Source organism: Papaver somniferum, chromosome 9 (genome assembly GCF_003573695.1).
Source record: "Papaver somniferum cultivar HN1 chromosome 9, ASM357369v1, whole genome shotgun sequence".
Lineage (NCBI taxonomy): Eukaryota > Viridiplantae > Streptophyta > Magnoliopsida > Ranunculales > Papaveraceae > Papaver > Papaver somniferum.
In genome coordinates, this window is record NC_039366.1 from 73,546,751 (window position 1) to 73,559,808 (window position 13,058).

The 13,058-nt window shown below is 36.6% G+C and overlaps 2 protein-coding genes across 2 annotated transcripts; one reads left to right on the forward strand and one right to left on the reverse strand.

The window, feature by feature from the left end:
* The first annotated feature begins 2,900 nt into the window (after positions 1–2,900).
* On the forward strand, positions 2,901–6,109 carry LOC113308748 (pentatricopeptide repeat-containing protein At1g19720-like). The gene has a single exon (XM_026557212.1). It carries the CDS (start codon positions 2,951–2,953, stop codon positions 5,633–5,635), a length of 2,685 nt encoding a protein of 894 aa, XP_026412997.1. The 5' UTR covers positions 2,901–2,950; the 3' UTR covers positions 5,636–6,109.
* A 713-nt stretch (positions 6,110–6,822) lies between these two features.
* On the reverse strand, positions 6,823–9,413 carry LOC113308749 (proteasome subunit alpha type-5). The gene is made up of 10 exons (XM_026557213.1): positions 9,295–9,413; positions 9,127–9,165; positions 8,935–9,016; positions 8,761–8,841; positions 8,070–8,183; positions 7,878–7,979; positions 7,670–7,728; positions 7,411–7,513; positions 7,232–7,297; positions 6,823–7,136 (listed from the first exon to the last, which is right to left on the reverse strand). The coding sequence occupies exons 2-10, from the start codon at positions 9,138–9,140 to the stop codon at positions 7,044–7,046; spliced, it is 714 nt and encodes a 237-aa protein (XP_026412998.1). The 5' UTR covers positions 9,141–9,165; positions 9,295–9,413; the 3' UTR covers positions 6,823–7,043.
* Between the last annotated feature and the right edge of the window lie 3,645 nt (positions 9,414–13,058).

Consider the following 13,058-nt stretch of genomic DNA (forward strand, 5'->3'; position numbering starts at 1 on the left):
CCATTTTTTTTTTTTTTTAATTTTTGTATGGGGCGGGCATTATACCCCCGCCCCATTCTTTGTTTTCAAAACCATTTTAGTGGGGCGGGCTTTATACCTCCGCCCCACTTCTTTCATTTTTTTTTTTTTTTAGAATCTACCCAATCAGGCGTTGGTATAGTCTACGCCCCACACCAGGCGAACGTATAATGTACGTCTGACCAAATTTAGTCTTTCCACCGTAGCGTCACACACCATACTAAACCCAAAATTTGATCTTTTTTTCCCTCTTTGGTCTTTGGTTATACTCGCACCACTGCAGTTGCTCTAAGCCTCTATATATACTACCTGTGTTTCTCCAAAAAAGTGATAGTGGCACACTGCTGGGAGTATTTTTTGCTGATAAAAAAGATGAATCATATTATTGGGGTTGTAGGGGGTTGGGTCTTTGGGGGCTTAAAATACTAATTGCAACCAAAATGTGATAGAAGGAGACTTAATTTATGTAAAATTTCAAAAATACCCTTACCCTTAAATAAATCAAAATCTAACTTTTTTAATCAATTATCTTCTCCTTCTTCTCATCTTCTTAATCATATATCATGATGATCATAATATCATTGTGATGAAGATGATAATCATAAAAAACCTTAAATCTATTATTCTTCTTCATCTTTTCTTCATCTCCATCACATCACGATGTCATAAAAACAAAAAACTAAGAAAACCCACCATTTATCTTTACTTTTGATTGCCAAAAAGCTTCGATTCGATTAAATTAGAGTTAAAATAATAAATTTCTGAAACCGTTTACGGTTGAAAGTTCTTAATTTCCCAACCGTAAATCGTACTTTACGTCTTAGAAAATAGTATTTACTAGCCATAATTTGGTTTACGGTTTGGACAATTAAAACTCACGGCCGTAAAATGTTGTTTATGGTTAGGATTTCCTAACCGTAAGCGATTCTGATAATCACAAAAAGAGAAAAAGAAAATAGAGGTTGGTTTTCGGTTGGGATTTCTTAACCGTAAATCAGAAATACGATCGGAAAAATTAAAATTCCCAGTCGTGGATGTCTTTTACGGTTAGAATTTCCTAACCGTAAGTTGACAAAAATTTCTGAAATGAAAATATTTGCATTTTAATTTTATACTCGATCTTGGAATGTGATCTCGATTTTAGAATTTAATACCCGATTTCAAAATGAGTATAACTTTATAATCGATTTAGTATGATTTTATACTCGATTCCAAAAAGAGTATAAGTTCATACTCAGTTTAAGACTGAGTATAAAGTGAAATTAATTCTATGGTCATAAAATGAGTAGAGTACAAGTATATATTCAATCTAAAAAGAGTTCAATTATATACTCAATTTCATATAGGGTAGAGCTCATTTCGGCTGAGAAATGTTAAATTCTTGGCCGTAAATCAGGTACACGGTTGGGAAACTAGGAAATCCTAGCCGTAAATGTATGTTTACGGTTAGGATATTCTAGTCGTTTTGACCACACCATCTATAGGTTTTTTGTGTTACGGGTTGGTCGACCTATCAATTTCCTAGCCGTAATCGGAAAGCGGTTAACAAAACCATACGTATAGTTTTACAGTTGGGAAGTACCTAGACGTATATTACTCTGATAACGAAAAAAAACAACGGACTCCTGATTACGGCTAGGTATCATGTCTGTAACCCAACTGTAACATAGACTCAGGTGATTCTGGGAAATATAATGGTCGGAAGTTCTTCACTTCCCATCCGTTATACGGCTGGGAGTTCCTCATTTTCCAACTGTGGTTATCTATTTACAGCTGGTTCAACACATTTTCCTAGCCGTAACACGTAAAAAACTCAGATTTTGTTCTGATTTTTAACGGATTTGAATCGATAAAATTGCTATTGGGAGTTGATTATAAGGTTTCCTTGAGTATTGTGATGAGGGTTTCATCATTTTTCTTCAAAGTTTTTCAAAAAAAATTCACCTAAATCACCATTTTTCCTTCTTCAAAATCCAAGAAAATCAAGTTTTGATTTGCAAAAGATTAATGATTTGATTAGTTTAATCCATTCACTAATACTGATCAATTGAGGGTAGATTAGGCATTACAAAAAAAAATTAAGATAAGGGGTCCTATGAATTACTATTGCATGACCCTATGAAGCCCAGAAAACTCAGCCATTTAAATCCCCAATAATAGGATTCAAAAAGATACTGTCTGGTGAGAATATCGCTTGCTACATAGGATGTGCCTAGGGCTGCACAAGAACCGTCTCGTCCCGTGGAACCGTACCGGAATCGAAGGAATCGTACCGGAACCGAGGTTAGATGGGACAGGTACAAGTACCAAAAATCGGACCGAACCTAGAGTAGGTACAAATAACGGTTCTAGGTTATTCCCGTCCTGTAGTACCAAGCAACAAGTAATAACGTCTAATAATAGTTAGGGTTTTTGAAAACTAATTAGTTTTTGTTCATTTTTATTTAGTTTTTGTTGATTTCTTGGAATTTTTGGTGTGGTTCATAAATTCATTTGAAATTAGAACTTATAAGATTTTTCGCTTTACTTTCTTTTTTATAATTTTTCATATGGATAAAGAACCGGTACCGTCCCGTCCCGTTCCGTACCGAGTTAAACAGGTACTGGTCCCGTCCCGTATTTCATAAGTATAGGTACAGACAGGTACACAGGCACAGATACCGACCATAGGGAGGTACAGTTACTGAGCTAGGCAAAGAACCTTACCGTCCCGTACCATGTGCAGCCCTAGATGTGCCAAACAAAAGACAGTAGGATTTATTTTTTTTGGCTAGACAGTAAAAGCTAAACTTGGATGTAACTAATTTTTAAGCATTTGCCAAACACTCCTCTCATCTTTGTTCCCTTTAGGAGCCCATCATCTTCCTACGGATAACATCTTATATTACCTCAAGACTGATAACACAGAAAGAAGGAAAGAAAGTCTCAAAATATGGAAAATTCAATCATTTCCTGTCAATCAAAACCTCACCTAATAGAATTCTTGAAGCAACAACTACCCACTTCAAATTCAGTTAAACCCATTATACCAAAAAGAACCATTAAATTTGGTTCAGGAACAACCCAGAAAATCACAGAACTAGACATAAACAATCTATGCAGAAATGGGAAGCTAAGAGAAGCTGTAACGGCGTTAGACTCTATAACAAAAAATGGGTTTAAGGTAAGACCCAATACTTACATTTCTTTATTACAATCTTGTATTGATACTGATTCCATTGAATTTGGTCGTAAAGTTCATAATTTGATTGCTGAAGTAAACCCATTTGTTGAGACTAAACTTATCAGTATGTATGCGAAATGCGGTAGTTTAAATGATGCTAGACATGTGTTTGATGAAATGTGTGAGAGAAAGAATTTGTTTGCTTGGTCTGCCATGATTGGTGGGTACACCAGAGAGCAAAGATGGAGGGAGATAATCGCTCTTTTCTTTTTGATGATGGATGAAGGAAGTTGTTTTCCAGATGAATATATGTTGCCGAAGATTTTACAAGCGTGTGCGAATTTGGGTGACGTTGAGACTGGTAGATTGATACATTCATTGGTTGTTAGGACTGGGATGGATTTGTGTGTTCATGTAAATAATTCTATATTAACTATGTATACAAAATGTGGGAAGTTGGTGTCGGCTAGACGGTTTCTTGAGAATATGGATGACAAGGATTTGATTACGTGGAATTCGATTATTTCGGGGTATTGTCAGAACGGGATGAATGAAGAAGCATTGGGGTTGTTTGAGAGAATGAGTGCGGAAGGTATTGTACCGGGTTTAGTATCTTGGAATATATTGATTGCTAGTTATAATCAATCTGGGAAATGTGATCAAGCGATGGAACTGATGGAGAAAATGAATGAAAATGGGCTTTCTCCTGATGTCTTTACTTGGACGTCTATGATTTCGGGTTTTGCTCAGAATAATAGAACAAACCAAGCTTTAGAACTTTTCAGAGAAATGTTGGTCTCTGGGGTTGAACCGAATGGAGTTACTGTTGCAAGTGCAGTCTCTGCTTGTGCTTCATTGAAATCTTTGAAGAAGGGCAAGGAGCTTCATTCGGTTGAGGTTAAGATAGGTTCCCTGGCTGATGTACTAATGAAGAATTCTCTAATCGATATGTACTCCAAGTGTGGGAAACTTGAAGATGCTCGGCGTATTTTTGATATGATGGTGGAGAGAGATGTTTTTACATGGAATTCCATGATTGGAGGGTATGCCCAAGCTGGATATTGCGGCCAAGCTTATGATCTCTTCACTAGGATGCGGGTTTCAGGTGTTAAGCCAAATGTAGTAACATGGAATTTGATGATCTCGGGCCATATACTAAATGGAGATGAAGATCAAGCCATGGATCTCTTCCGGACGATGGAAACTGAAGGGATTATCAAGCGGAATACAGCATCATGGAATTCACTAATTTCGGGTTCACTCCACCATGGGCAAAAAGATAAGGCCTTACGGATATTTCGTCAGATGCAAGCTTTTCGTGCAAGACCCAATTCCATTACCATGTTGAGCATTTTACCGGCATGTGCAGATCTGCTTTCAACGAGAAAGTTAAAGGAGGTCCATGGTTGTGCTGTTCGTGAAAGTTTAGACACTGAGCTACCAGTGGCAAACTCTCTTATAGACACCTATGCCAAGTCTGGGGACATGATCTCTTCAAGAGCCATATTTGATGATATGTTTTCGAGAGATACTATTTCTTGGAACACCCTAATTGCTGGTTACATTTTACACGGTCATCATCATATCGCGATAGATCTATTTCACATGATGAGAGCAGAAGGTATCAAACCTAATAAGGGAACCTTTTCATATATTATTTTGGCTTACAGTGTCTTGGGAATGGTGGATGAAGGAAAGCAAATCTTCTCCAGTATGACGAAAGATTATCAGATTTCACCTGGTTTAGAACATTATAACGCCATGGTGGAGTTGTTTGGTCGATCAGGTAGGCTTGGGGAAGTGACTGAGTTCATTGAGGATATGGCAATAGAATCTCACCCTTCCATTTGGTCTTCTTTGCTAAAGGCCTCGAGGGTTCATGGAAATGTCGGGTTGGCGATCCGAGCAGCAGAAAATTTAGTCAAATTGGAACAGAGAAATACCATAACTCACAAGCTATTGTTACAGTTATATGAATTAAGTGGCAGCTGCGAAGATGCTTCAATGATGAGAACGCTTGAGAGAAGAAGTGAGGCATTAAACACTCTCGGATATAGCTGGATCAATGTTAACAACAAGGTACAAACTTTTGTCACAGACGATAAATCGATGCCAGATGCAGATGTGCTATATGCTTGTCTGGATAAGATTAAAGAAGAAGTTAGGCTATCTATGCCTGATTCTCACGAGCATACCCACCTTAACATCCAGGAGGAAGATACAGAAAAGATTGCTGGAATTCACAGCGAGAAATTAGCAATTGGTTTTGCCCTCATCAGTTCTTCTAATGCAGCTCGAAGTATACGGATCGTCAAGAACCTTAGAGTTTGTAGTGATTGCCATAAGACAGCCAAGTTTATCTCTTTGAGATATGGATGTGAAATTTATCTGAATGACCCCAAATGTCTTCACCATTTCAAAGACGGGTTTTGTTCTTGTAAAGATTACTGGTAAAGCGTGCATAGACGAAGAATGGGTAAGTCAGAAGTAATTAGTTTGAAATTGATCACAGGCGGCACCGTTCGAAGGCATTCAAACGATTTGTCAAGGAAGGTGTTCAGCGACTTATACATATGCCAAAGAAGTGAAAACTAAAGCAGTTCTGTGTGGTTCAGCATGTATACAAGCAAACTTGATACATTACTATCGACATTACAAGGTATAGTAAAAAAATACATTGTCCAAGCTTCAGCTTCGTTCAACCTAAAACTAGTCAAGTGTTTCTCCATAGAAGAGCCTTCTATAGATTACTTGTAAGGAGTTTTTGTGCCTTGAGGGTAACCCTTGTCAAACATTGTATAGGACTATCCAATCCTTGTAATTTTGTGTTCTGTCTACCTCCTGACGTTCATGGTTCACATATTTCTTTTTCAATCTCTTTGGTTTAAAAGGAGTGCCCACAGTTGGATCTCAGCTCCACTATGGACACATTCCTTCAATTCGATCAAGTTGGAGGGTGTTTGAATACGAAGTAGAAGTGCTTCTCCTTCTGGAGAAGTGTTTGATAAATCCTACCGAATCTTATATTCTTATTGAACAGCCTCATTGAATCTTATGAATTTTTGATGCTCTGGGTTCCCATTGGTATTAATCTCAAGACAATTATGTCAATCGGCCTTATATTATGGTCCTGAACAAAACCAATGGACCCTTACTAGGGATTGAAGCTGGGGATTTTTGTAGCCGTCTACTGTCAGGTATATGCATTATAACCTTGGGAAACCATGTGAGAAGCTTATGATGGTAGCTAGAGTTATTGTTGCCATTAAGAACCCGCTGGAAGGAAGATACAACCCTCCGTCTAGGCCGTATAGACAGAGGGTTGTTTTGAAGCTTGATCACTAATTTTTTGCTCTACCACTAGCAGGAAGACACACCCCAGGTGTACATCAATAGATGCAGAAATCCCATGTCTTCTCATCCTTACCGACCATCAGATATCTTCTCTTCCGTATACATATAAGCCTGCTTAGCAGCTGAGATTACTCACTGAGCATTAGTAACGTGTCTGTTCAATATACTTATGCCACTTTCTCATTATTGATATTTTGCAGTCAATCAAGGGGGCTGCTCTTGGTAACACTCCATGGCATTCTGTCACACGGAAAAGGTAAAAAAACAAACGCAGACAGCAAACACCAAGAACAACCATCATAAGCATCATAACTTTTCATTTGGGAATCTTAACTTCCAATGTTTTCATGTCAACCAAGTGATTGTAAAATCTGACACTCATGATCAAGAATACCAAAGTAATTTAAAAGAATACCAAAGTTTATCTCCTAACGAAGTCATCCCTTGAAGGCGGTGGGAAGTAAAGACAGGAAAACCTTGCCGAAGAGAATGATTAAGGGTTTTCTTTCTATAAACGAGCGATGACAGCCTCCACCTCAGAAGGAGAATACAAATGGTACTTTGGAGCAACCTTTGCAATGTCAACATTGTTGGGAGTCACCTGTAACATAACAAAAACAGAACATAGCACAAGACAGCTCAGTTCATCGTGCCTGGGGAAAAAATATGCTACTGTTTTATATGCAGAAACCTCACCTTCTCTTCCATCACTTGCTTCAAGATCGAAAGAGCAACTGTTTCGGCTTCTTGGAGTCTCATCTCCTGCAACGAAGCAATAATGGTCAGAGCATCTCTCTCTAACTAACTAGAAGTGAACAACACATAACAGAGGATTACACTTTCAATGCTGTGTTGGAATATTTTTTTTTGAATACCTTGTTGAACTGCTCCTGCAAAGAGCTGTCTGCTCCCTCAGAACCTGATCCTATTGCTTTTGCATTACACTGCCAAAATGTGCCAGACGGGTCTGTGTAGTATCTGCAAACATAGCCTTTCCTTTTATAAGTTGCTTAAAAACACTGATCTGAGATGAGCTAAACCGGCTAAAGCAAAAGAAAATTTTGGTAGGCCATCCTAATCGACCTGGCAGAAGTATTACAAAAACAATATTTGAAATATACACCAAAAACTTACAGGCTTGGCCCATTTTCGTCATGACCAGCAATGAGAAGTGATACACCAAAAGGCCGAGACTGTTGAGAACCACAATAGCCATATCAAAACTCATTCACTGTTAGAAATAATTTATGAGCGACATTTTCTAGTCATACTCATAGAAGCAACAAAGACACGTATTTGCATGTTAAGGAATTATGTAAAGAAAGGAAAAACAATAACTGACCATGGACTCTTCTTCGCCTTCACCAAATCGTAGGGCAAGATCACATAAAGCTTGTGTTGTGGATTCAACAGTCATAGGCTCCCCATATGAGAACTTGTGATTCTGATAAAACAGTAAATAATCACTAAATCAGCAATTTGGTGACACAGATGCGTACTACAAAGGAAAGGTAAGAGTGAATAAAGACAGTACCTGAGTTTCAACTCGTGCATGTTCAACAAGTGTACGAGCATCAGCAATTAGTCCACTCATTGCACAACCTATATGCTCATCGATTTCCATAATTTTCTCTACACTACTTGGCTCCTGAAACAGAAAAGGAGGATAAAGATGTTGCAATTCCATAGGACTAGCAGCATTCTTATAGCTTTCAACACTAAACTCTGAAGTCTTAAGATAATGCCATGACCATCATCCATCTAAGCCAGCTTGGTAATCTCACAGGATACAGGAATAAAATCTATGGCTGAGCCAACTATTTGTTAAAGGTACCAAGATAGAAAACCTGGATATGTGTCAACCTAAAAATTAGAACCATTCACTAAACTACCCAATATCATATATCTAGTGTCATGTATCCAATGGTCCGGCTTTAAAAACTGAATGTCTTACAGCTCCACAACTCTCAGTTCATATTACAAAATCTATAAAAACTTCAGCAGATAATCCCTTCTAAATACTGGCACAAACTTAAAATCTCCAACAGAGGTGTTGGATATCTACTTACAAGTTCTAATTAGTTTCACACAAACATAACTACTTAAACGTTATATCATAAACTAGGAGTAGTTCTAAAAGCGGTTATCAGTTTCACCAATTATCCCAAGTTAAATTTGTGGGTAATTATTGAACAAATGCAAAGAAATCAAAATAAAGAACGAACCAGCAATGGGGAAGTGATACGCTTCTCAACAGCAAGCACTACACCTTCTTTAGTTTTCAAGCCTATCGCAGTTGATCCAAGCTGAAAAAAACACATGAATTAGGGATTTCATTATTTTTCAGTACAAACTAAAAAAACTAAAAATAGATTGGGTCTTTTTAGTTTGTTATTTACCTTAATAGCTTCAATAGCATACTCAACCTGAAACAATCTACCTTCAGGTGAGAAAGTATTCACACCTCTATCATATTCAGTCCTGCAACACACAACACGAGAAACCCCAAATTCAATCAAAATCTATGAAGAAGCAAAACTCCAAATTTCATAGAACCCATTGATTTGAAAAGAACAGTGTTTCTTTCTCACCTTGTAAGAAACATCTTTAGTTAAGGTTTAAATTTAAATCTGCAGACACCAGAAGGAAAAAAAAACTAAGTTAAATAAAAGTGAAGTATAGATCTTGAAATTTATAAACAAGTAATGACGATTTGTGGAGTGATCAGTGAGAAACGGGAAATTAGGGTTTAATTATACCATTTGAGCTTCAACTGAGGATCCAAGTCTTCTTCGTGGGGGGTGTGAGAGAGATTTAAGTTTAGGAGTGAAGGAGTTGTTTGGGTTGGAACTTGGAACAAGGTAATATAAGTAGTTTTTTTTTTGGTAATTTAAGTAGTTAATAAAGGGATTTTTCGTCTATAGATTATGTAAAGAACAAGAAAACTCTATTTCCACCCTCAACTTAAGAAGGGCTTTTTCGCCTATAGATTATGTAAAGAACAAGACAACTCTAATTCCACGCTCACTAATTCTTTTCATGCCCACGAACTTTTGATTTGGCTTGCCCAATCTTCTCCTATATGGGGCAAGCCAAATCAAAAAATGCTCAGGATCATCAAGTGGCATGGTGGTTTTCAGGCTCCTCTCCCATGAAGGAGGTAAGAGTTCAAAGCGTGAACTTTGTAATTCCTAATCACTGTACTAACCTATCAAAAAAAAAATGCTAACCAATTTTGGTGTATGCACGTTTTTTTGTCGATGTATTTGTCGCTGGTGAACGTACTTTTGGTACGCACGTTTTAAAAGCAGCCTCCGTTGGATTATCTCAAACTCCAGTTTACAGCCGTTGGATTCAACCAAATCGGGAATTACAAAATTACCCCCTCCACATAGATAGAAACACTTACCTTTCCTCTTCGACTGTTGTTGTTCTTCTTCTTCAACTCTCTCTCCCCCTTCTACACAGCTAAAATTCATTCTCACAGCTAAGTTGCAAGCAATTTCAAAATATCAAAGAACGAAATGAGTTCTTCTCTTCTACAATTAGGTATGCAAGTTTTCGTTTGATTTGTGCAATCTGAAATTCAAATTTTTATAATAAATTTTATAATTTTAGGTGTCAAAAAATTAGTAAATTTTTGTGTTTATCAATGATTTTGGAGGGTTTGTTATTCAATAACAATATCAACATCTAGTGTAGCATATGTATTTTATTTATCCACAATTTAGTTGAACAGAATATGTTAATCTGAATCCAAATTTCCCAAATTTTTAAATTCAAATTTGCCACTTTGTTTGCGACAACAAATTTTGTTACTTATATACAAAACTGATTACTATTTTGATATATTACAATTTCGATAGATAATTAAGATTGATTTGGGTTGATTTGGTATGTTGTTGTGTGTTTTATGGTGAATCCAGAACAACAACAGGTATGGATACATCTCAAAGTCGTTCAAGAAGAAGTGGAGAGGATAATTGGTCGCAACTCGACAATATCGATGAACATTGCTGCTGGATTTGTGAAATTAGGACCATAACTTAGAGGTATGTTTTAAGTATGAATTCAACCCCTTTCATTGTTGTAGAATAATGACTCTTTATAAAATGGTCCAAACACTGTTGGTTAATAGAACTTTATTGCAAAAATTAGAGCTCCCCTACATACAACATTTGAAGATATGCTCGAGTTTGATTAGCAAATCAATGAACTAGAAGACGATGGGAGTGAGACATTATGAGAGTCACCAAGATAATATGCATCAAGGTGTGTTTTTAGTAAACTTCAAACTAAATACGTTTTTATATGCAAATAGATGTCTCAGCTATAATTGGTATATACAAGCCACTGAAGCAAACCAACTTTGTTAAAATTATTACGTGTTGACCAAACCATAAGTGATTTGGATACTTCAACTGTATATTTTAGTTTAACTGGATACAAATAATTGTTACATTACATGCTTTAAAAAACATTGTGCAAGTGGAGATGGTATTAGTGGATTTCATTTAGTAATTCTTAATATCTACGAATATGTGTTTCTACAATAACTCTCGGTAATTCTTACTGCACAATTTTATAATTATTGCAGGTCAGTTGGAGAATCCTCCAAATAATAATGGAAACAACAATCCAAGAAGGAGAAGATTATTGCAGAGAAGTAATATTTTAAGAATTCTTAACAAGTATATTCTTATTTGGAATGGCATAGTGAAACAATGTCAATGATCCTCGTATGTATACTCCTCTTTTTTGGAATGTTTCTTGCTTTAGAATGATCCCCTTAAAGCTTGCCAGATGCATCTTGGTTTTTCATTGCAAGTTATGCTTTAACTTATCGAGTAGATTCCATTTAACTGAATAATAGAGGGACTGAGACGTTATGTTCATAGTGGAAGCTAACTTCATCGACAAAAAGGTTTATGGAGACTTGAACTTATCTATCACTCAAAAGTCTATCTAATTTATCTCATATCTTGAGACAAAAGTCGTATTGCTATATAGACTTTGATTATAAACATTTGCTATTTCGAACCGAGTTTATCTCGCTTATCTATTTCTCGAAATATGTGTTGGTCAGCTTTCTCTTTGGCCAAGTTCATCTTTACTCGTGACGAAAGTCATGTTGATTATTTTAATAACTTGAAAATCGCTTTGATGAAAAAATAGTTTGTGGATAACAACTATATAACATACTCTAAGAAAGTTTCAATGATTGAAACGAGAGTTTAGAATATGTAACCATATTTGGATATAAACATGGTGTGTTTTCATATTTGTGAAAAGGTACAAAACCGGGAACCCAAAGTATGCATACCCGTACGCGTACTGGCGGTTGTTGGAAATCCGGGTAAGTATGCGTACCCTTAGCATACTGGCGGAAAGTTCACGTCCGTGAATTTCTGTTGGAGTTTGAAAGTGAAAAACAAACTCAATCCGGTTACTTAAGTACGTGTACCCGTATGCATACTTAGGTAGGTTACTTTCTAAAATCGGTTTGCTCATGAACTAAAACATTTATATATTAAGGAATGCAATCTTTGCAGACCGTGGCTATAATGTTCATGAATCGATTCGAGTGAATCAAAAACGATTTTGCTTCGATTGTGTCTTGTATACTTCTATAAGATCTAAGCAATTGAACAACTCTCTAACTAGTTCATTTGAGTCATTTGAACTAGTTATGATGAAGATGAATAAGGTTGACATGAAAGTGCTCATTTGGCTATCCATTTGGTTAACTGTTGTTGAACCAACTAAGTGTACACGTTTAGGTACGGTCACTCAAACCTAAATGAAGCTACATTTCATTTGTGTATAACAAGCTAAGTTCGATATAACGGTTGAAAGATATTAGCTTGAATATAATCAGGGTTTCATCTAACGGTGAATATTGAATGCTTTGTTACCAAGGTGACTAAGATTGCAAACCCTGATTTGGTGACTATACAAAGGAGAACTCTAGCAATCCCCACACCTCTTGTGTGATACTAGTTGTATAAGTTAGAGTCGATTCTCCTTTAACCTTAGGTTTTTCACGAAACCCTGTAGGTTAACGACTTAAAGACTTCATTGGGATTGTGAAGCCAGACCCAACTATTTTCTCTGTAGTTACGTGATCTGATCTTGATGTTTCTATCGTGATTGAGTACAATCGTAAGATTGGCTTGAGATTTGTATCTCTGATAGGCAAGATAGAAAAGTTGTCACAAACATCTTCGTCTCATCGTTTGTGATTCCACAATATCTTGTTTCACTAGTCGATTAAGATTATTGTGAGGTGATTGATATTTCTAGGCTGTTCTTCAGGAATATAAGTCTGGTATATCAATTGGTTCATGTTTACCTTGATTTATCAAAAGACGAAACAAAAACTCGTAGGTATTTTTGTGGTAGACAGATTTATCTATTCCTATAGACTTTTCTGCGTGAGACATATTTGTTTATCAAGTCTTCGACTTTGGGTTGTAGCAACTCTTAGTTGTGGGTGAGATCAGCTAAGGGAATCAAGTGTGTA

Bases quoted from the DNA above. Each gene is read 5' to 3' on its own strand.
- LOC113308749 (XM_026557213.1), bottom strand. The intron at 8,184-8,760 runs GTTCGTTCTTTA...TTTCTGTTTCAG, and splicing joins GTATCACTTCCCCATTGCTG to GAGCCAAGTAGTGTAGAGAA. The intron at 7,980-8,069 runs GTACTGTCTTTA...CTGTTTTATCAG, and splicing joins ATGCACGAGTTGAAACTCAG to AATCACAAGTTCTCATATGG.
- LOC113308748 (XM_026557212.1), top strand. From the start codon at position 2,951: ATGGAAAATTCAATCATTTCCTGTCAATCAAAACCTCACCTAATAGAA.